Genomic DNA, 25,262 nt, shown 5'->3' on the forward strand with positions numbered 1-25,262 from the left:
GTTTGCAGGTGACATGATACTATACATAGAGAATCCTAAAAATGCCACCAGAAAACTACTAGAGCTAATCAATGAATTTGGAAAAGTTGCAGGATACAAAATTAATGCACAGAAATCTCTTGCATTCCTATACACTAATGATGAAAAATCTGAAAGAGAAATTATGGAAACACTCCCATTTACCATTGCAACAAAAAGAATAAAATACCTAGGAATAAACCTACCTAGGGGACAAAAGACTTGTATGCAGAAAGCCATAAGTCACTGATGAAAGAAATTAAAGATGATACCAACAGATGGAGAGATATAACATGTTCTTGGATTGGAAGAATCAATATCGTGAAAATGACTATACTACCCAAAGCAATCTACAGATTCAATGCAATCCCTATCAAATTACCAATGGCATTTTTTACAGAACTAGAACAAATCATCTTAAAATTTGTATGGAGACACAAAAGACCCCGAATAGCCAAAGCAGTCTTAAGGGAAAAAAAAAACGGAGCTGGAGGAATCAGACTCCCTGACTTCAGACTATACTACAAAGCTACAGTAATCAAGACAATATGGTACTGGCACAAAAACAGAAACATAGATCAATGGAACGAGATAGAAAGCCCAGAGATAAACCCATGCACCTATGGTCAACTAATCTATGACGAAGGAGGCAAAGATATACAATGGAGAAAAGACAGTCTCTTCAATAAGTGGTGCTGGGAAAACTGGACAGCTACATGTAAAAGAATGAAATTAGAACACTCCCTAACACCATACAGAAAAGTAAACTCAAAATGGATTAAAGACCTAAATGTAAGACTGGACACTATATAACTCTTAGAGGAAAATGTAGGAAGAACACTCTTTGACATAAATCACAGCAAGATCTTTTTTGATCCACCTCCTAGAGTAATGGAAATACAAACAAAAATAAACAAATGGGACCTAATGAAACTTCAAAGCTTTTGCACAGCAAAGGAAACCATAAACAAGATGAAAAGACAACCCTCAGAATGGGAGAAAATATTTGCAAACGAATCAATGGACAAAGGATTAATCTCCAAAATATATAAACAGCTCATGCAGCTCAATATTAAAAAAACAAACAACCCAATGCAAAAATGGGCAGAAGAGCTAAATAGACATTTCTCCAAAGAAGACATACAGATGGACCACAGGCACATGAAAAGCTGCTCAACATCACTAATTATTAGAGAAATGCAAATCAAAACTACAATGAGGTATCACCTCTCACCAGTTAGAATGGGCATCATCAGAAAATCTACAAACAACAAATACTGGAGAGGGTGTGGAGAAAAGGGAACCCTCTTGCACTGTTGGTGGGAATGTAAACTGATACAGCCACTATGGAGAACAGTATGGAGGTTCTTTAAAAAAGTAAAGATAGAATTACCATATGACCCAGCAATCCCACTACTGGGCATATACCCAGAGAAAATCATAATTCAAAAAGACACATGCACCCCAATGTTCATTGCTGCACTATTTACAATAGCCAGGACATGGAAGCAACCTAAATGCCCATCGACAGACAAATGGATAAAGAAGTTGTGGTACATATATACAATGGAATATTACTCAGCCATAAAAAGGAATGAAATTGGGTCATTTGTTGAGGCATGGATGGATCTAGAGACTGTCATACAGAGTGAAGTAAGTCAGAAAGAGAAAAACAAATATCATATATTAACGCATATATGTGGAACCTAGAAAAATGGTACAGATGAACTGGTTTGCAGGGCAGAAATAGAGACACAGATGTAGAGAACAAACGTATGGACACCAAGGGGGGAAAGCGGCAGGGGGGTGGGGGTGGTGGTGTGAAGAATTGGGAGATTGGGATTGACATATATACACTGATGTGGATAAAATTGATGACTAATAAGAACCTGCTGTATAAAAAAATAAATAAAATAAAAATCAAAAATTCAAAAAAAGAAAATCCTCTCATCCCAAGAATTCTTTAGACTTTTACCTAAATACTGGGGTCATGGGCCTCAATCCTCACAAACTAATTATTTACAATCAGCTCCACAGGGTAGATTCATGTGCAATTGACTCCATGATTTTAAAAAGAGAAAAACAAACAAAAACAACCCAAACACTGCCTTAATCCACAGGGTATCTTCAAAATCCTTTATGAAATTTTTCTTCCACAATTTGCCGGCTGGGTCTCTCAACTTGGTATCTTGCTGGCTTAGTTTGAATTCTCACAGACGCTGATCCTGAGACAAGGATTTGCGTATAAGAAGTGTATTTGAGAGGTGCTCCCAGGGAACTCTGGCAGGGAAGTGAGACAGGGAAGACAGAGAAGCTAATAATAGATACATTTTTCAACAAGTCCCCACTTTGGGAAACTAAAGCTTAACCTATTGGGGCATTCTGGGAAAAAAATGTAGAACAAGAACCACAGTTATGCAGCTTGAACGGCCTCAAGGAGAAGAGAGCAAGAATATTTATCCATCAGCTCCCCTCAGTCAGTGATGAGGGACCCTCTGGGGAGCACTGACTCCCCAGCACTGGAGGTCCGCCCCTTGCTGGTAGAGGCAGAACTGTCTCTAAGGACCAGAGAAAGAGGTCAAGCAGAGAGTCACGAGTATTGGACTCTGGAAGCCAAGGGGCATGACAGGATGCCACATCTTGTTGCACAAGAAGCCCATGGATTACTGATTATCTTACCAAGATAAATTTAAGAAATACCTAAGATATTTGGTAACAATCATCCATCCTTATCAGCGTTTGATTTCACAAGTGGAGATACATGAACAATCTTAACCCCATTTTAAAAGCTGTTTCAAAATTTGAATCCATGGCATTTATGTTAGAATCATGGTAGAAATAATGTTTTTAATGCCAATCATGTTGTTAAAAAACTTTTTATTATGGAAAATCTCAAATATTCACAAAATCACAGAGAATAATATAATGAAGCCCCACTTGAGCAACTCATAGCCAATCTTGAGAAATGGTCTTTCCATAAATCTTAATTTTTATTTTTTTTGGTTGTGCTGGGTCTTAGCTGTGGCTGGCAGGCTCCTTAGTTGCGGCATGTGGGCTCCTTAGTTGTGGAAGGAGGGCTCCTTAGTTGCGGCTCGCCGGCTCTTTAGTTGTAGCATGTGAACTTAGTTGCGGCATGTGTGTGGGATCTAGTTCCTTGACCACAGATCGAACCTAGGCCCCCTGCATTGGGAGTGCAGAGCCTTAACCACTGCATCACCAGGGAAGCCCTTTAAATTTATTTTCAATTAGCATTAAAAGGGCTGCTTTCTAGTCTCTCTTCTTTTAAATTTAAATATAACGAAGGCAAAAGTAGGAAACAAAAAATAAGTGATTGCCACGGCTAGTTTCGGGGAGAGATGAATAGACAGAGCACAAAGGATTTTTAGGGCAGTGAAAATACTCTGTATGATGATATAACGATGAATGTATGTAATTATACATTTGTCCAAACCCACAGAATGTACAACACCAAGAGTGAACCCTAAGGTAAACTAATGGACTTTGGGTGATTGTGATGTGTCAATGTAGGTTTTATCCTTGTTTTAAAAAATATATATGGCATTCTGGGTGGGAGATGTTGATAATGGGGGAAGCTATACATGTGTGAGGGCAAGGGGTACATGGGAAATCTCTGTACCTCTCTCCTGATTTTTTTTTTTTTAAGGTTTTGCATTTTTAATTTAATTTTATTTATTTATTTATGGCTGTGTTGGGTCTTCGTTTCTGTGCGAGGGCTTTCTCTAGTTGTGGCAAGCGGGGAACACTCTTCATCGCCGTGCGCGGGCCTCTCACTGTCGCGGCCTCTCTTGTTGTGGAGCACAGGCTCCAGACGCGCAGGCTCAGTAATTATGGCTCACGGGCCCAGTTGCTCCGCGGCATGTGGGATCTTCCCAGACCAGGGCTCGAACCCGTGTCCCCTGCATTGGCAGGCAGACTCTCAACCACTGCGCCACCAGGGAAGCCCCTCTCTCTCGATTTTGTTGTAAACCTAAAACTGCTCTAAAATATAGTCTTAAGCAATAATTTAAAATTTTAAATGGAACTGGCACGTCCTGGTAAAAGGGAAGAAAAACACCTTTACTAACTACAGGCTTTCTTCATTAATAGGGAGTGGTCTTAAAACATAGTGAATTCCATTGGCTAATTATTATTGGAAAAAACAATGTAGTAGCAACTCTATGCAAAAGATAATCATTTCACTTGACAGACACTGCCTTTGGTTAAAGTAAAATACAAAACTGTCTCATGGGGCTTCCCTGGTGGCACAGTGGTTGAGAATCCGCCTGCCAATGCAGGGGACACGGGTTCGAGCCCTGGTCTGGGAAGATCCCACATGCCGCGGAGCAACTGGGCCCGTGAGCCACAGTTGCTGAGCCTGTGCGTCTGGAGCCTGTGCTCCACAACGGGAGAGGCCGCGATGGTGAGAGGCCCGCGCACCGCGATGAAGAGTGGCCCCCGCTTGCCGCAACTGGAGAAAGCCCTCGCATAGAAACGAAGACCCAACACAGCCATAAATAAATAAATAAAATAAATTAAAAAACAAAAACAAAAAACTGTCTCATGAGTGGGAAGCCATCCATGTGGCCAATCAGGGTTCCATTCTGCGGTTACCTCATCGGGGCCCAGGCATCTGTCTATACGTCTGTCTACATACACTGCTCCCCAACTTCCATCTCTTCCACTGCGGGGACTGGCCCCGCTGATGGTTAACACAAGCCCTCATCACCTCTTAGGCCAAATCGACCTCATGCCTTTGGCACAGAGCTTTGGAGTATTAAGTGAATACCTGGTCAAGTACTTGAGCAGATTAAAAAGTCCTCTTTGAAAACATAGTTGGCTCTAACTGCAGGCATCTGTGTGGCCCAGCTTGGCGTGGGGATGAGCATCTGTGTGTGGGCGGGGGTACATTCCCACAACAGGAGCCGACCCCCTTGCTGTGTGTCTGCTGCAGAAATCATCTAGAATGGATCTCTCCCATTAATAACCTTTGGCATCTAGGAAGCTACTCTAATAGGCGGCATGGCATAGTGGAAAGAAGACAGATTTTAAAGCCAGATTCCTGATTCTGCCACTTTCTATGTGACTTCAGACAAGTTACAGAACCTTTTTTCGGCTTCTGGTTTTTCTCATTTGCAAGACTGGGATGGTTTGTACAGGATTGTTATGAAAATTAAATTAGGTACTTATGCAAAGTGCTTGGCATACAGATTTTAAATACATACGGATTCTCTTTCTTGCTCTTTTATTTTCCTTCTCTTCTTTCTGAGCCACAAATAACAGCTTACACATAGTGAGCGCTTACTAGGAGCCAAGCACTGCCTTAGCTACATGTAATCCTAACCACACTCCCGTGAGGTGCTATTAGTCGAGCCATTGTATCAGTCTGCTCGGGCTGCTATACAAAATACCACAGACTGGTGGCTTAAACAATAGAAATTTATTTTCTCAAAGTTCTGGGGGCTAGAGGTCCATGATCAAGGTGTTGGAAGGCTTGGTTTCTCCTGAGGCCTCTCTCACTGCATCCTCAGGTGGCCTCCTCTGCGTGTATGCACCCCTGGTGTCTTCTCCTCCTCTTATGAGGACACCAGTCACACCGGATTAGGGCCCCACTCTTATGACCTCCCTTAGCCTTTATTACCTCTTTAAAGGCCCTGTCTCCAAATACAGTCACATTGGGAATAAGGCCTTCTACATGTGGATTTAGGGGAAACACAATTCAGTCCACCCACCCATTTTCCATATATTGAGAGGAACTTGCCTAACGTCGCACAGTTGTTAAGCAGCAGACCTGACATTAGAACTTTATTGAATTCAGAGCCCAGGCTCTATTCACTCTGTCCTAAAGCCTGTCCACCAACACGGCTATTGTGAAGCAGGGCCTAGTATAAGAACCTGGAACAATGGAGGGACTTAAAGATATTTCAGTTTCTTTAATGCATCACGGAATTCAACTATAAATTAGCTCCAATTGACCATTTACCAGATATTCTTGAAATATCTGTATTTTCCCAGTAGGATTATCAATATTTATTTCAAAGGAAATAAACTTTCCCTGCCTCTCTTATACATCTCTAAAACTTATAATTTAAAAAACAATCCTTTTAGAAACCACATGGAAGGACTAAAGTTTGATTATTACATTCTTCAAGAATGCTGCTTGGATTTTTTTTTTTTAACCTATGACTATACACATGTGTTTTTGCTTAAGATTCAGTATTTACAAGACTGCTTTGGAATGCTATCACAGTACCATGTAGTTTCACAGAAGATATCTCACTTTCCTTTTGGTATCTTTACAAAGGGTTAAAAGGCCAGACACAGAAAGCATTATACCTCTAAGATTATTATTAGTGACTGACTGTATATATTCAGTCATGTGCTGTCCTAGAATTTGACAAAAAATGAAATGAAAACTCTAAGGTAAAAGAAAGGCTGAGCCTAGACAAGGTAGAGTCCTACCACCGATTTGTGACTCGTAGTTACGTATTTCAAGACAAACTGTAAAATGCCAACTTAATAAACATACATTTATTTTCAGCAAGGCCAAGATTCCTTTGGTTTCCACTGCAGAGCCTTTTCAGATTTACTTATTGGAATTCTGGTAGAGAAAAATGATCCAAGCTGTTTCCCATCCTAGTCAGCTGGGGCCCGCATAACAAAGCACTACAGGCTGAGTGGCTTAAATAACAGAAGTTTATTTCCTCACAGTTCTGGAGGCTGGAGCTCCGAGATCAGGGGGGCAGCATAGCTGAGCTCTGGTGGGGACTCTCATCCTAGCTCGCAGACAGCTACCATCTCGCTGTGTGCTCACAGACAGCAAACTCTCTGGGGTCTCCTCTTAGAAGGAGGGCCTCACCCTCATGACCTCACCTAAACGTAATTATCTCCCAAAGGTCCCATCTCCAAATACTACCACACTGGACTTCAACATATGGATTTTAGGGGACATAATTCAGTCCATGGTATTTGCTCAAAATGTCTTGGGGGAAAAAAATCTGAAAATGTGTTTAAATTGCTTCTTTGGTGAAAGAAAAACACTATAATGTAGACTAATTCACTGGATTCTTAATTGTTCTTGTAGACTGAAGAGCAATGATGTGGGCAGTGAATCAGGAACAAAGGGCAAGAGGATGGTCACTTATGCCTTCAGTAAATGTTTCAGTGCCTACTGTGTGCCAGGCATCATGGAAAGAGAAAATGAAGCTCTCAGTTTAGTGTGGGAGGCAAACAAAAAAAAAATAATAATTTCGATACAGTGTGGAAAGGGCCGTGATATAAGAGATGCTCAGGATTATTAATGGATTAGCAAAAGCAGGTACTGGGGACTCAAGCCAACCAGCAAGGGGAGGGTGTCAGGGAAGAATTCCTGGAAAGAGGTGTTGCCTGTGCTTTAATGGTCCAGGATCTGCCAATGGGCTTGCATTCTCCATTCCTTCCAGCAGGATGCCCTGGTGCTGCTGTTGGCATCCTGTTTTGGAGATCTGAGTCTGGGAAGCCTCCAGGGCCACAGGCTTGACAGGCACCAATCTTTTCTTCCATACTGGGCACTTGTCAATTCAGGATTAAACCTTCATTATGGTGGAGAAGCACATCACCAAGCTGTCCTCTTAAATCTTTCATAACTCCACTGATCATCCTGTAGTATTCCTTATTCGGGGACAGATCTTTTGAAATGTTTCTGTGAGGTTCTCCTAGCTGGTCTACATGTCTTGACCTTCCTGTGGTTTTAATATGAAGTCCTAAGGGGGGCAGACCCAGGGTGTCTGATTTAGTATGTCATAAGTTACTGCGGCGATGGCAATGGTCACTTAGCTCCCACTGGACCTCATATAACATGAAAACAGTCTTTCTCACTATCAGGTGAGGGGTCTACTAAAAGTACAGAGATGTTCCTAGGGGTATCCTGTGACTCATCTATTACTTCTCTAATCTCTAAAGCAATGGTCTTCAAACATTATTTTGCATGCTATAAAAAAACTGTAAGCACCCTTCATGTGTATATATTATATACATCTACTTTTGTACTAATATATTATGTGTATTATCAACACAAAACTAAAATTTTAAATACAAGAGAAAAAGAGGAAAAACAAGGTTTTAGGAACAAATTTTATTAGTGGTAAAACTTTTCTGTTCTTTAAAAATTATAATACATATTATTTAATGCATCAATATGATTAATTATGCCTTATTATCGTTTAAAACCATGTTTTAACACATTGTGAAACAGTGATTTGAGATCTGGCTCTAAATCTAATGTCTTATTCTATTTTCTTTATCTTTATAGCACTAATCACTCAGCAAGGTTTTTGTTTTGTTCGCTGCTCTGGCCCTAGAGTATAGAACAGGGTTTGGCCCATAGTGTGTACTTAATAAACATTTATTGAAAAAAATTCTTTTTCACCATGATACCATGTAATGGTGTGTTGTTGTACATCCCTTCCCTACTCCAATGACCCCATGCTGGTAGCTTGAAATTAGCCAAACTGTGACGATTTACACCACAGAAATTGGCAAAGCTACAAATTGGGGTTTGATTTATTGGTTTTTTTCCTGCCTATTAAAGCAATGGACAAAATGTTAATAATGAAGATTTAACTTAAAGGTGCATTGTGTCTATAGTTGTTATATAGTGAATAGCACCAAAAAATTGAGTAAATAATCTTCCAGGATTAAAAAACTACTATTTCAGCAAAGTCACTCATATCATTAAAAAAACGAGTGAAGTTCTGACAATACATCTTCATGGTTTCACTTTTATCTTTTTTAATTGAAGTATAGCCAAATTTCACCAACTAATATTACTATTTAGAATTACTTCCTTTTAGAATTTTTTCTATAGTTGTTATTATAGTAATTGAAATCATAGTGTATACTCTGCATTATTTGCATATCATTGTGATAACTTTACAGCGTTATTACAAATTCCTTATAAATGATTCTAATGGTTGCATAATATACCATCATGCAGCTGTGTCATAGCTACTTAACCACTCTTATGTTGTTGGAATCTATGTTTTTTATTTTTTCACCATCATAAATATGTATTGTGCTTTTATCTATGTGTATAAAACTTTATCTACTGGTTATTTCTTTTCATCTTCTAGTTATTTCTTTTTTTTTAATTGGAGTATAGTTGATTTACAATGTTGTGTTATTTTCAGGTGTACAGCAAAGTGATATATATATATATATATTCTTTTTCAGATTCTTTTCCCTTATAGGTCATTACAAAATACTGAGTACAGTTCCCAGCTCTTTACAGTAGGTCCTTGTTGTTTACCTGTTTTATATATCGTACTGTGTATCTGTTAATCCCAAACTCCTAATTTATCCCCGCCCCACTTCCCCTTTGGTAATCATAAGTTTGTTTTCTATGCCTGTGGGTCTCTCTCTGTTTTGGACATAGATTCTTTTGTATCATTTCTTTTCAGATTCCACATATAAGTGATATTATATGATATTGGTCTTTGTCTGGCTTACTTCACTTAGTATGATAATCTCTAGGTCCATCCATGTTGCTACAAATGGCATTATTTCATTCCTTTTTATGGCTGAGTAATATTCCATTGTATACATGCACCACATCTTCTTTATCCATTCATCTGTCCATAGACATTTAGGTTGCTTCCATGTCTTGGCTATTGTAAACAGTGCTGCTATGAACACATGGGTGCATATATCTTTTTGAAATATCATTTTCTCCAGATATATGCCCAGGAGTGGGATCCCTGGATCATATGGTAACTGTATTTTTAGTTTTTTAAACTAAACTTTTATCTTACTTATTAATGTAAAGGAAAATATGAACCAACATCCATATCAGAACTCTACTCAGAGAGCTGGTTGTTAAACACTGCCCAGCACACCACTGCCCCAGCCCCTGTGGGCCCCCAGATCTGGCCCCAGCTTCCTCTCTTCCTAATGCCATCTTCCACATCTAGGATGCAGTCACACTGGTCTTTGCTGAGCCCCCAGATACCAGGTTCTTCCTAACTCCAGGTCTCTATACTTATCTTTCTGTCGGGAATTTCTTCCCATAGATTTTTGCACAACTGATTCCTTCTCATCATTCTGGTCTCAGCTCAAATGTCCCCTAAGAGAGGCCTTCTCTGAGTACTGTAAAGTAACTCCTTCTTCCTAGTCCCTATCCTCATTATCTCATTTTATTGACTTCATTGCACTTTCCCAAAATATTTATTAATTTATATGTTAATTGACTGCTTCCTGTCCCAGTAATAGGAAGTTCACTAGAGCCATGATTTGTCTGCCTGTTTCCAGTGTGTACTTTGCATTTGATACAGCGCCCGGCACACAGTAGGTACTCAATGAATAACCGACTGGACAAAATCTATTTAATTAGACTATTACGTCAGGCAACGATCTCAGGCTTATTTCTATCACTGTTCCGTAAGCATAGCCAATATGTAGTCATCTTGTTGGAAACAAGATTGTGATAGAAGCTGTGGGAAAATGCAAGTGGGGGAGGACTCCACACCTACAGAACTTCAGCACCAGTCTCGGCACTGCTGCCCAGGGCACCCCCTCTTCCTCTACTCTTTCTTGCCCTTTCCTCTTCTTGTGTTCCCAAAGAATCTCGTACTTGACACAGAGTTTAAAGCAGTGGTTCTCAAAAAGAATAGAGAGGTTGCAACCTACGCGGTTGCAAGGTTTAGAAACAACGAGTAAGATGCTAGGCCAGGGGGCAGAGGGTGAGATCGGGTTTTACAGAAGTAAAATGGTTATCCTGGATACTAGCCATGCACCACAGCAAAGAGATGACTGAAATATTAGTACCAAATAAGTCCATGTGGAAACTCTTTTCTTCACAGAAGGAGAGAGAAATTAATCTGGTGGTCTTCAAAACACATACAAAACTTGATAATGTTAGCCTCTACTCAATTTATAACTCGCGTCAAACATCACAGAGATTTCAGCCATGTTAAGGTAGTTGCGTTGGCTGCCAAGGTTTTCTCTCATATGGACTGCTGGGTAGGTTAGGTGATTCACTTATGGTTGGATCTCCTTAACACGGTCTTGGTTCACCAGAACCAGAATTATTTAGATAAATAAATGCTTTTGGCCTCAATTATTTGCCTTGACCATTCAGCTTATTTTTTTTTCTTGTATAGAAAATATTTAGGACGTTTAATTTTATATCCATGCCTCAAATCACTTGACATTTCAAAAGGACAATACCTTTCTTCTTTGAGTTGAGTAAGCATTCGTGCTCTTCTTTAACAGAGATTTTACAACTCTTGATTCGACAGAAAAAGGATCGTCTTGAGCCAGAATACACACAACTCCTTCTGGTGTGGAAATTACTGTGAGCTTGCAAACCAGCTTTCATAATGCAAAGAGGTAAGAGAATAGGTAGAAAATAATATTTTCAAATAATTTTGAAATCTATATCCTAACATTTTCTGGTCATCTATTACTTGAGAAATGGTTATTGACATCATTATACAGTAAACCCCAAAGTGAAACATACCAAAAAAATGTATTTGTCAAGCAATCACATTTTGATAACTTATAATCACTTGAAATTTATCTTTATATTTTTCCCCAGGGGGGCAGATAGTAAAGATAATTTAAATGAAAAAAACCTTAACTAAAACAGTAATCAGTAGCATAAAGCATTATTATTTTTATATTATAAATAATTATTAGGGAATAAGCATTTTCAGAGAAGAGAAGTATTTCTGGAGAAGATAAAGAATATGTATACTTCTCAAGCACAATTATACAAGGTCTTTCACATTGAGTAGACCTAACTAACACATTTAAGAAAGAGAATAATTGTCCCTCAGCATACAACTAAATAATAAAAAAACTCCAGCAATTTTTTTATCCCAAATGATACTTTCCTATAAAGATTTTATTAGCATATGAAAAATAGAGAATATGAAGTAATCACATTTTCCCCAAAGCATCTTCAGATGAATGTATTTGTTTTTATATACGTGTACAAATACATGAATTCTCTATATAGTTATATTGTTTTTTTAAACTGAGGTTGATGATTATAAAGTTTACTAAATAATTCTCCTCTTGATAAAACCATAATTAGCTAATGTTTTCAAAACACTGTACAGCTGTACTCTGAAGTAATAATTACATTTACATAAAATGGTAAGAATGCTGAAATGAGTACTTACTTTCGGCATCTATTAGCTTCTCTCTTGGTGAAATGTCAGAGGAAGAAAGTTGTTCCTTTACTTCGGCAACATCTTTTGGATGTAAGAAGTCAAATAAGCTTTGTCCAGTCAAACTAGCCTATTTATAAGGTAGATGTTCATTGAAAATCAGTATCATGTCATTCCTACCTTTCCTCATACAGACATAGGATACTCTTTCTTTGGTTTAAAGTGGCTTTTTCTTAAGCTCAGGTACATTTACTGTACTGGGTGACCTTAGCTTGGTCAGTGTTAAAAACAGTGATACGTGTAGATAGAAAAAAATACATGCACACAGACCCATAACTGGATACACACAAACCACATACACACACCTAATAACTAACATTCTATTTATTCTTGTTACTCTTGGTAACATCCCCAATTTACATGTTACTTCAAGGCATATTATTATTTACTTTAAACTTTACCATTAGTAAAAGAGATTATATTACAGTATAATATAGAAGTCAGAGAATACCTGTGATTTTTATGGTGTAACTCAAATTTACCATACTGTTTACAAATAATTACCATACTGTTGATAACTCAAATCCAACCTGGAATACATCTCATTTGGCATTCCACTTCTCCCCACATGCACAGCATTCCTCAGCCCATGACTTTGCTTGCATGGTCTCATCACCTGGAATTCATTACCTCTTCTCTATGAACTCAGTTCCCTGGCTGATCCAGCCAATTGCCTTTTACTCCCTGAATTCCAAGATTCCTTCTCCCAACCTGAAATGTCTTCCTCCCCTTCTCTGCTCATCTTAAAGCCTAGGAGACATTCTACTTCACATGTGAAGCCCACAGTGATCACTCCTCTTCTGAACTCCTTTATTACCCAAGCAGACATTCCTATAGACGGTAAAAAAAATGGACCAGCTGGTCCAAGTGGCCTGGAGTGCTTGGTGGTTAGATATCGCTATCAAAAACAAAACAAAACAAAAAAACCACTAGCAATCTGATTTATACATCAGTCTATTGTGTGATTGGCTAAGATAAGTCTATACCCGGAACTGCTTCAGAGCAAATCAGTTTTTTTTTTTTAATTGAAGTACAGTTGATTTACAATGTTGTGCCAATCTCTGCTGTTATAGACAAATCAGATTTCTGAAGCTGAAAAGCTGAAGACCAGACCCTGTACCATGGAGATCCCAAAGTCCTCCTGAGCAGTCAGTGAGTCTCTTGAATGGTCTCTGAAATGCAAAGTCAGTGTCCAGTGGGACTGGCCTCCATGTTACTAATTTGGAACTTAAGAGCTACCTTGAATTGTCAAGTATCTTGGTGTGTATGTATGTGTGTGACGTTCTCTATTTCCAATTAGAAGATAGAAAAATCAAGTCTTGCCCTGCTTTTGTGTCCCCACCTGTAACCAGCTGCATGATTCATTTGGTTTTTACTCCCTTTGTATGTAGGTTCATAATATCTTTTTCTGTTATTTAACTCATTATCTATGAATGCCTTCTATCTCTCCAAATTTTCAAGTTTGGGGGGAATATAGGCTGAGATTAATGGGAGTTATTTAAGATTAAAGCTGGGGGCTATCTTACTTCTATATTATTTATTATATCTTTATATATATTATTATTATTTTTTTTTGCAATGGTGTGTTAGTTTCTGCTTTATAACAAAGTGAGTCAGCTATACATATACATATATCCCCATATCTCTTCCCTCTTGCGTCTCCCTCCCTATCCGACCCCTCTAGGTGGTCACAAAGCACCGAGCTGATCTCCCTGTGCTATGCGGCTGCTTCCCATTAGCTATCGGATTTACATTTGGTAGTGTATATATATCCATGCCACTCTCCCACTTTGTCCCAGCTTATCCTTCCCCCTCCCAGTGTCCTCAAGTCCATTCTGTAGTAGGTCTGCATCTTTATTCCCGTCCTGCCCCTAGGTTCTTCATGACCATTTTTTTTTTTTTAAAGATTCCATATATATGTGTTAGCATACGGTATTTGTTTTTCTCTTTCTGACTTACTTCACTCTGTATGACAGACTCTAGGTCCATCCACCTCACTAAAAATAACTCAATTTCATTTCTTTTTATGGCTGAGTAATATTCCATTGTATATATGTGCCACATCTTCTTTATCCATTCATCTGTCGATGGACACTTACGTTACTTCCACGTCCTGGCTATTGTAAATAGAGCTATATTTATTATTTTTATTATGTACTATATTATTCTATTTCTATTTTAAAGGAGACCACAGGTGCTAGTTTATTCACTCTGTTGGTTTCAGTGCTATAGTTTTTGAGTAACTAGTTTAAATTAAATGGTGTTCAGCAACAAGGAGGCCAATCAATCACACCACTAGTTAAATGAAAGATGTATTTCAGAGTTTGTTGCCAGAGCCTAGATTAAAAACTGTATTGCACCGCGCACCACGATGAAGAGTGGCCCCCGCTTGCCGCAACTAGAGAAAGCCCTCGCACAGAAACGAAGACTCAACACAACCATAAATACAAAAATTAAAAAAAAAAAAAACTGTTTTGCAGTGCGTATAACATAATAAATAATAATGCTGTCTCTTGGAGGAAACAGAGAAGGGTGACTAATATTTTTCAGACACTCAAATATGATATCGTATTTAGTGCTTACATCCTGAGAGACAGGTATAATCATAATTTCCACTTTTTACATAGGAGGAAGCTGAGGTTCAGGAAAATGAAATAACTTGCTGAAGGAAGTGAACACTCCTGTCAATAACAAAAATTCATACTTTTTCCACACATCTTCCCATCTCTCTTAGTTCTAACTTAGCAGAAGCCAATCCCACAGCCCAATGGGAAGAAAGAGTGCAGAAAAAGAGCTTCAAGATATGTTTTTTTTACAAAATAAACATAGTGGGACTTCCCTGGTGGTCCAGTGGTAAAGAATCACCTTCCAATGCAGGCAACACGGGTTCGATCCTTGGCTGGGGAACTAAGATTCCACATGCCATGGGGCAACTAAGCCCGCATGCTGCAACTACTGAGTTCGTGCGCCTCAACTAAAGAGCCTGCGTGCCTCAAACTAGAGCCCATGCACCACAACTAGAGAGAAGTCCGTATGCCGCAACAAAGAGCCCACACCACAACGAAAGATCCTGCATGCCTCAACTAAGACCCGACGCACCCAACCCCCCCAAAAAATTTTTTTTAAAAATTAATAAACATAGTAAGAAAATATCCTCAGTTTTGGATACCTGATCATAATTAAGTATTTTGGAGACTGACTTAGAAATGAAGAGAATTTTTCCTCTTTCACATCCAACCACAAATAGGAAGCCTTCTGCAGTCTAGGATTTAAAAATATAAAGTGAATATTTTAAAAGATATCTTCTGTCTCTCTCATACACATACATTCAGATTTTGAGGAAATTATTGTAGCAATAAAACTAGTAGAGTGGTCATAAGAGCTAGTAAAATTAATTTTAAGAAATTTTCTCAGTACATAAAAAGACTGATAAAATCAAATTGAACCCCAGTCTAAAGTAATGTTTTTGACTTGGAAAGTCCAGGCATGGAATATATAGTTGAGATATTTCAAAATATAAAAATTACCTATGTCGAATTCTATACTCACACAGAAACTCTGTAAAGATATCAAAACACATCAATAACGGTTGCCTGTGGATGCACTGAGACGGAAGGACTGTGCAGATTGGGATGAAGGAAGCATCAGGAATACTATATTTGAATTCAGCTATTCAAATAAAAAAGGGGCTCTTCAAAAAAACTAAAAGAAAAACGGACAAATGTATATCAAAAATCTTTCTATTTAATCATACTAAGGCATAAAGCCTAGTAGTAATAGCACAAGATCAAGACATGTATTACCTCCTGGGAGCAGGATAAGCCAATGACATGGTCATATTTTCCACGTCAAATAAACCTGTAGACCAGTGAATTTGAAACCCAGGCATGCACATGAAATGATGAGGACAGAAATGGTAAAGCATCGACTAATAACTCATTCAGTAAGCAGTGGCTGGCTCATCTGCAGAGAACAGGATCCTGAAGGAATTGAGTACAAGGTAGATGGCCTTGAAGGAGGTGCCAACAGTGGGGAATAGAGCCTACGGTGTGGGAAGTGAGTGCATCAGGCAGTGTAAGGAGCTTAGCATTAAAGACAAGCTATGCTCTCTCCTTTGGAAAGTGCCTATCCTCTGCCTCTACATTCATTAGCCCAAACGAATAAGACATATTTACTTGCATAACTTAAATTGTTATCTTAAAGGAAATATGGTATAATACAGAGTCCTCTATGTTTAGAACAGGAATTTTTAGAACTAAAAATCTTCCTCCCATTCAAACAAAAATGAAAGGACAAACACAACTTAGACAAACATATCTCTTAACTTACCTTAAGAATTAAGTGTCTGAGCTCATTATCCTGAATGAATGAAGGTCTGTAATTATTTCCTGCATAAGAACTTGTCATACCTGAAAATAAAGAAGTCAAATAGTTATTAAAAATAGAGATGGAGGGACTTCCCTGGTGGTGCAGTGGTTAAGAATCCACCTGCCAATGCAGGAGACATGGTTCGAGCCCTGGTCCAGGAAGATCCCACGTGCTGCGGAGCAACTAAGCCCGTATGCCACAACTACTGAGCCTGCGCTCTAGAGCCTGTGAGCCACAACTACTGAGCCCCTGAGCCACAACTACTCAGACCGCGTGCCTAGAGCCCGTGCTTCGCAACAAGAGAAGCCACCGCAATGAGAAGCCCGCTCACCACAACAAAGAGTAGCCCCGCTCACCGCAACTAGAGAAAGCCCACGTGCAGCAACGAAGACCCAACGGAGCCAAAAATATAAATAAATAAATAAATAAATAAAATAGAGTATTTCTTTAAAAAAAAAATAGAGATGGAAATGTAGTAAATGCTCAGTGAACATTAGCAACGCTGCTGCTGCTATTGGTGACAACGATGATGATGGTATTTTCTCTTTTAGCACACTCTAAGACCTCTTCTGTAATCATACTCTTTCTTCGTTATTACTAGATTGAAATGTCCTGCTTTCAGACTGTAGATTCTTAGAACTACTTATTCCATTATACTCAAATGTGCAGACAGTAAGAGCTGTATATTGAAAAGTAATAAAGTACAGTATATTATCTATATCATTATAATAACATGCAACAATATTCATGACTCTGGTTATTTTTATAATTTCTTAGCTTATTAAAACTGATCATATGAATTACCTTGAATAGAGAGATTCTGGAATTCTAAGCAAATTTTATGGATTCATAAGATTTCCCATATGACCCTTTAAAGATCGTATGGAGACTTCTGATAATACAAAAAAATGTATAAAATATAAATGAAATAATTCACTTTAAGCATTTAGCACAGAGATTACTGTATTAAAAGGAAAGTCTGTAAAGAAACCAGAAGAGCTGGGAAAATGATAAGTAATGATCATGTCAAAGCTAGGTAAAATTTGACCTGAGAGAAGTAAGGGAAGAACTAAAAGTATGTTTGTCTTGAGGGCATCCACCAACCTTGACAGGGAAAGCCCTTCATGGCCACAAGGGGGCGCAGGGGACAGTTCACCAAGCCAAGGTGTGCGGTCCCCAGATAACCTCCAAGCAAGGGTGATTCAAAAGTAAATCACATTTCCCTCCCTTACACTTCCCAACTTCCCTAACCCTAAACCCCTCCTTCTAGGCACTGCAAGGAAAGATGCTTTTGCAAAAGAAAGGTAGGGTAACATGTTAACCATTAATTGGTCCTTGGATGAATTTATAGCCAAAACTCACCAACTACCTAAGTGGTGGGGAAAAAACAAAACCAGAAAATCACACACACTCATGGAGTGATTTGGTAAAGTCTTCTCAGACTGGCAGCACCCCTAAAAGGCCTGGCATAAGCAAACGAAATCTCTTTTGGAATCTACCTTCTAGGTAGCCCTCAAAGAATTTCCCCAAATGACTTCTTGTTATTATTATTATTACTACCCAGTAGCCTGGTAGGAGGGAGTTGAGAAAGGGCTGAAAGACGCAGACTCTGCATGCCAGGCCAGGCACAGGAATAAATCAATGTGAGCGAGGCGGTGACACTTCCAGGCTGGCCTGAAGCAAGGTTGGTGGAATCGTGCTGAGGAAACCCAGTCAGTGTCAGTCAGCCAGAATGGGCGAGCCCTGACTAAACAGGAGAGTGAGGACGTGCCAGCGAGAAAAAGAGGGCAGTCAGCAAAGAGCTGAAGCTAGGGTGAGGTGAGCTAACAAAATGCAAGCCGTGCGATTCCGTACACCTGCCAAAGGGCAGTGACAAAGTTGATTCTTAGATTCTGGTGGCAAAAATAAATGAGGAAACATGATCACTGACTTCTGTTATAAAGTTTATCACCGTCATTAAGAAATGACAGTATGACAATGATCATCATAATGATAAGGATAATATGATCAATATGACAATAACAATTCTTCCTCCTGCCCTCTGACCACCACCTCCAGCATCAAGAAACCCTGTGCTCTTTCTCTGATATCTGTCTTAGGACAAACATCATATGATAGCACTTATATGTGGAATCTAAAAAAATGATACAAATAACAGAAACAGTATTTACAAAACAGAAACAGACTCACAGACATAGACTCAAACTTGTGGTTACCAAAGGGGAAAGGTGTTGGGGGAGGGATAAATTAGGAGTTGGGATTAATGGATACAAAATAAACAACAAGGACCTACTGTATATGTATAGCTCAATATATACTTTGCTGTACACCTGAAACTAACACAACATTGTAAATCAACTAAACTGCAGTAAAAAAAAGCACAATAATGAAAAAAAGAGACACACTGTGCTCACCCTTTACACTCGTCCTTTACTCTTAACAACAACCCTGTGAGGCAATGCATTAGCCCTGTTTCACAGCTGTGGGAGTTGAGGGTTAGAATGTGAAATAACTTAAGTCCCATGGCAATTAAGGCAGGGAGCCAGGATTCGAACCCAGGTTTGCCTCCAGGACCCACGCGTGCATTATTGGCTCCCAGGTATTCAGACCCATGCAGGTTCTCGGAAAGTGCCTGCTGCTGCAGAAGAAGGCTTACTCCAAATGTGGTCTGCAAACCACTGTTGTCATCACACCGTGGTGAGATGAGCACAGAAATTAAGAATACACATTGAGACACTTTTATGGAAACGTAATACTGTTGTGGCATCCCAGCCCATGAGCGTTTTTCCACTAATTAATTGTACCGTATTTTACAATGGATGGGGGTGGGGAACACTTGCTCTTCCCCCAGACAGTCTGCAAAGCACCGCTGCAGAGTGTAGAGAAAGAAATCATTTCACCGTCCTCTGTCTTCAAAGTAATTACGTGTGGACCATCCACGTGCAGCCTTCTCATGATCTGGCATCTGGGCATTTGTGGATCGAGTTGGGGCACACTCTGGCTAGGGCGCTGGAATGCAGCCCCAGCTGCTTTAAGTAATCTCATCCGTGGGTAGCACTGACTAAGGATCTGGTCAGGATGTGTGATGCGTACATGACCACCTCGCTTCAGCTTAGAAGGGCCAATGGTGAAATCTACGCTCTGTTCCAAAGAATCCCTTCTGGATTTAGGCGGCGTCTCCTCCCTACTGAGCTGCCCCTGCCCCTCGTCCCACGCACACTTCCATGTAACATTTATCACACTGGGTGTTAATGATCTCCTCCGGGGTCTGTCTCCCTTGTCCACCATGAACCCCTCCAGCACAGAGATCTTGCCTCCTTCATTTTCCTAACCCCAGCACAGGACAGGAACCGAGCTGATGCTCATTTCATGTCTGTTGAATTAGTTGACTGATTCATGGCTTTTCCCTTAGGCCCTCCTCTGCCAGGACGTTGTGAATGTGAAAACTGTTGGGTAATTTTAGGGTTGCAAGCAAATGACCTCGGTTGAGCCTGCTAATAAAAATTTAAGGGAAGTGTTGCATACAACTTATGCAAGACCCAGTTGTGGGTAAAAGAGAATCTTCTTTCACAACAGACTCTTATGAACCAAAGACCTCCTATCACACTCCCAAAAGGAAGCCTGCCAGGCAGTGCCCCAACAGCTGGGCTGCTCTCTGCATGGCACTGAAGGGATCAAGGGCTGAACTTGCTCCTCCCCACCGCCTGCACTCCAGATCTGCACGCGCTCAGCTGATCAGAGTGCGTAAGTCATTTTTCTACCATCTGTGGAGATCTAAGGGGGGTGATTTAAAGTACAACTTGCACAACTTGCTACTGAATAGCCCTTTAATAGCTGTCTCTAGTTGTACTTCCTAATTTGCCGATGCCCCCTCCTCCTCCAATCCGAACAGATTTGCCAGGATTTTTTGGCTCGTTATGAAGTAAGATCCTCTTTGTCTGGGCTCCAGTTTGCACCTGGAGTCCAGGGGACACTGGTCTCCTCTAAGCCACTTTAACTTGACTTGGCAAAGTCTCTATGTTCAGACCACAGAACTTCCTTTTCCCTGAAACAGATTCCTTTTCCTGGCATGCAGTATAGGACAGAGATCTAAAGAAGACCCTTGGTCTTCCTTTGCTTATTCCTTTCTTATACTTTTTGAGCCAGATTTCACTCTAATCTTTTAGATCTTTACAAACCTGAACTTTCAGAGTCTTCTCAGTGGTCTGCAGCGAACTCCTCTGCCGGGTCTTCTGATCAGCTCAGTATGAATTTATGTCATTAACATTCCTGTACCTAAAACTCAATTCTGTTTCCATCATTCTGCCCCCCAAGTCAGACCAGGGTTATTCCCAAACCAGAGGTGATTTCGACTACACATATACACAGAATACTTATTACACTTTGATTTACAATTCAAGCTCAAATAGGGGAACTTCTAAAGTCAGAAACGATCACACACGCCCCAAGAAGCATCAGCTAAGGACCTCCTTCACCCGATGTGTCGTAAATGTGAGAATATCTTAGAATAGTAAGGTGTGATGCATTTTCAGGTACTACTTACAAGTCTGAATAAAGTTTTAAGAGAAATTGCTGAATTTAAGGAGGTTTTCTTTTCTAATAGTGGAAATCTGTCAATAACTTAAAATTATAATAATTAACATTTAAAAACTTCTAAAATATTGAGAGGTATGTACAGCAGGTATTATCTTCATATTATGTATGAGAAAACTAGTAGAAATATAAAGGCTTTTCAAGTTCACATAGTAAACTTAAGATGAAGCTTTTAGTGAAACCAAGTTTTCTGACATCCAAATTAGTATTTTCTCCACATACAGAATACGGACAAGCATCAAAATGAATACCTATAAAGTTGAAAGACACATCTGTATAAAATCTCAGTAGCCAATAACAACAAAACAAACCCATCAGGGACTTTAGTTACAGGGAAGACTTCACAAACCCAAGTGTGGAGGCCATTTTCAAACTCACCTTTTAAAGATCTCAAGTGTTCAACAGCCATTCTTAAAACCGTCAGTTTGTCCAGTTTCCGTGCCATGGGATTGCACTGAGGGATCATCGCGGACAGTTTTTCAATCAGGTTGTTCATTTTATCTCTCCTCCGCTTTTCGGTTTGGCTATGAGCTTCTCTAAGAAGGAGAGAGAGCTTCCATTATATTTAACATTTAACAGACCCCCAGTGACCCCAGAGGCACTAGTGGAAGCACGGGTGAGGCCAGCAAGCCCCCGCTGTTCCTCCTCCCGACTTTGGCCCTGCAGGTGGCATTCAGGGAAGAGGCAGGAGTGGCTGGGAGCAGGGGTGGCACTCATTCACACTGCTTTTACCTCCCCACCCCCAATACCCTTGCTCCTTCCTTCCTGACCTTACTCCCTGAAACCTTCAAGAACTCAGACCTCTGTGTGAGAGCTGCGGCAGGTGGTTTTTTAGCTTCCCCCCAGTCGTAGAGGAAGAATGGGTCGCCGTCTATTCAAAGCTAACTCCTTTCTGGTCTTTGCTTGAACAGGTATCAGCATTTGAAGCTCATTCTCTCTCACAGCTCCTTCTATGCATCGATAAATGGGCTCAAGTCTCTTCCCTTTGAGGAAGAAACCCCTTTCCAGAATTCTAGGGATTTTTTTTCCTTGCTACTGTCTTCCCTCCTTGGCCAGCCTCCTGAGAGTATGGTCTCCACTTAACCTTTCATCTCCCAGGTGCCTCTCCTATTAAAATCAACCTCCCAGGACTTCCCTGGTGGTGCAGTGGTTAAGAATCCGCCTGCCAATGCAGGGCACACGGGTTTGATCCTTGGTCCAGGAAGATCCCACATGCCATGGAGCAACTAAGCCCGTGAGCCACAACGACTGAGGCTGCGCTCTAGAGCTCGCGAGCCACAACTACTGAGCCTGTGTGCTGCAACTACTGAAGCCCACGCACCTAGAGCCCGTGCTCTGCAACGAGAAGCCCACGCACCGCAACGAAGAGTAGACCCCGCTCGCCACAACTAGAGAAAGCCCGCGCGCAGCAACGAAGACCCAGTGCAGCCAAAAAAAAAAAATTAAAATAAAATAAAATAAAATCATCCTCCCAGCCCCCATTCCACTAAAACTACTCTGGCAGAGGTCATCCTCATCTTATGCAACCCCAGGGGATCCCTGCCTTGAATGTGACACTGTTGCCGTTGCTCATTCTTCGCTGGCTTCTGCGACCTCTCCTGCTCCTCCATTCTCTCCGCTCAGCTCCGCCCCCTTAGCCTCCCTACTCACCTCTTCCTCTGTCCTTCAGTACTGGTCCCCCAGAGACCCCTCACTTGACACCACTCTTTCCTCACCTATAGCTTCACCCTAAGAGATCGCATGCCTTCATAAGGCTTTACAACTGCTCATAAGCTACTTACCGTTCAATCCCTATCTCATTCATGCTTTATCCAATTCCCAACCTTCAGAACTAGAATTATGTACCTCAGTGATTCATAAGCACCCAAAAACTCAAGAAATCCCAAACTGAAAGCATTCTCTGCAGCTGACCCCATTTTAATCCTTCCTCTGCCAGCCCAGATTACTCTTCCTTCTATAGGGTTTATCTTGATTGGTGATGCCACTAGACTCGCTCTAGACCCTTCCTTCCTTCTTCATCCTGAAGAACTAAATAATCACAAACTTCTATAAATTCTAGTTCTTAAAATATTTCTTAAATATTTGAGATGGCTTGAGCCATGCGGTCAAACTGAAGTTGCAGAGTCACTTTCCCTGGAGTACACGCACTGAGGAGCCTAAACATGGCAGGGCACTTGGGGCACCAGGACGCGCAGTTAACTTTGAATTTCAGATAAACAGTGAATACTTTTTTTAGTATAAGTATATCCTTGTGCAATATTTGGGACATACTTGTCCTAAAAAGTCTACATTATGTATCTGAAATTCACAGTTGGCCAGGTGTCCTGTATTTTATCTGCCAGCCTAGTCTGGGGGGGCCTCATTCACACTCCCCAGCAGCCAGTTCAGCAGATGAGGGGCAGTCTTGGCCTCCGGATGACACCACAACGATGTGATGTCACTTAATCCCCTCTCATCTCTGTGCCCCTTTTCTAACTCAGAGGTTACGTGACTAGTCTATCAGCATGAGGCTGAAACTTGAACCACACACGGCCCCGGTCTCTCGAGCCTCCTGCTATTATCACAGTGCTCAGCAAAGTGGTCACCACAGCCCAAGAGAGAACTGGTTCTTTCCAGGGTAAAATGGTCATTCAGCTGCATTGACATAAGACAAATATTGGCAACATGTGAAATGTTCAACAAGTAATGCAACCTAAGCACTCTCTCTTAAGATTTGTTAAGAATCTTGTGGTTATAGACGATCTTATTTGCAAAGCAGAAATAAAGACACAGACATAGAGAACAAATGTATGGATACCAGGGGGAAGGGGGGGGGATGAATTGTGAGATTGGGATTGACATATATACACTACTATGTGTAAAATAGATAACTAATGAGAACCTACTGTATAGCACAGGGAACTCTACTTGGTGCTCTGTGGTGACCTAAATGGGAAGGAAATCCTAAAAAGAGGGCATATATGTATACATATGGCTGATTCACTTTGCTGTACAGCAGAAACTGACACAGCAGTGTAAAGCAACTATACTCCAATAAAAAAATAAAAAAATAAATAAAATAAAATAAACATATCTAGGTTCTGAGTGGGGAAAAAAAAGAATCTTGTGGTTACAAGTGACGGAAACCTTCACTTAAACTGACTTAAAAAGTATAAAAAGACTAAAAAGACTTAGATTAAAAAGAAATTGATAGCTTGTGTCACTGAAAAGCCCAGGTGACCACAATGATGGAAGCCAACTGAAAGACACCCCCCCCCCCAGTGCTCAAAGCTGGAATAGTCTGAGCAACAAAATAAATAAAGTAGCACTGCATTATATCCCAAAGTATAGCATGAATATGCAGTAGTCCATACTTATGTAAATAAATGATTGAATACATAAATGGGGGAGAAATCTCCCATACAGAAGAATTCCAAATAATTTATGTAGATACTCCATCCTCAGAAAGAAGCAACATAAATCCCCACTCCTTAAGCACGGGCTGCACATACTGTCTTCCTTCGATAAAAGAATAATTTGACAGTGTCCAGCCACTGTAAAGTGAGGCATCCTTAAGATTTTTTGAAAGAGTATTTAAAGAAAAAATATAATCATTCCTTAAATAACTAAATAGCTTGACAGTGGAGAAAGCTGACAGACCCCACCTCAGCCAGGTGATCCAGGTCAACATGAGCAGTGATGTCACGTTGACCATAGGCACCCTTGACATGATGTGACGAGAATGACACTTTGCTTCTGTGGTCTTCCTCCAAACACATACAACCCCAGCCTAATCATGAGAAAAACATCAGGCAAATCCCAATTAAGGGGCATTTTACCAAATATCTGACCAGTATTCATCAAAAGTGTCAAAGTCACCAAAAACAAGGAAAGTCTGAGAAACTGTCACAGCCAAGAGGAGTCTACATGGAATGTGGTATCCAGGATACGCCCCTGAAACAGAAAAGGGCATTAGGGGAAGACTAAGAAGACGTAAATAAAAGACGGACTTGGCGCTGGGCAAGATGGCGGAAGAGTAAGACGCGGAGATCACCTTCCTTCCCACAGATACATTAGAAATACATCTACACGTGGAAC

The 25,262-nt window shown here is 40.3% G+C and overlaps 1 protein-coding gene across 1 annotated transcript in view; it reads right to left on the reverse strand.

The window, feature by feature from the left end:
- BMAL2 (basic helix-loop-helix ARNT like 2) overlaps window positions 1–25,262 on the reverse strand; it is a 101,618-nt gene that overhangs the window by 18,183 nt on the left and 58,173 nt on the right. Inside the window, exons 3-7 of the mRNA XM_061206553.1 lie at window positions 21,564–21,721; window positions 16,554–16,633; window positions 15,394–15,486; window positions 12,177–12,294; window positions 11,218–11,361 (exon numbers count right to left, since the gene is read on the reverse strand). Of these exons, the coding sequence (XP_061062536.1) occupies window positions 11,218–11,361; window positions 12,177–12,294; window positions 15,394–15,486; window positions 16,554–16,633; window positions 21,564–21,721 (593 nt within the window). The remainder of the gene's footprint in view (window positions 1–11,217; window positions 11,362–12,176; window positions 12,295–15,393; window positions 15,487–16,553; window positions 16,634–21,563; window positions 21,722–25,262) is intronic.

Source organism: Eubalaena glacialis, chromosome 11, assembly GCF_028564815.1.
Source record: "Eubalaena glacialis isolate mEubGla1 chromosome 11, mEubGla1.1.hap2.+ XY, whole genome shotgun sequence".
In the NCBI taxonomy this organism is placed as follows: domain Eukaryota; kingdom Metazoa; phylum Chordata; class Mammalia; order Artiodactyla; family Balaenidae; genus Eubalaena; species Eubalaena glacialis.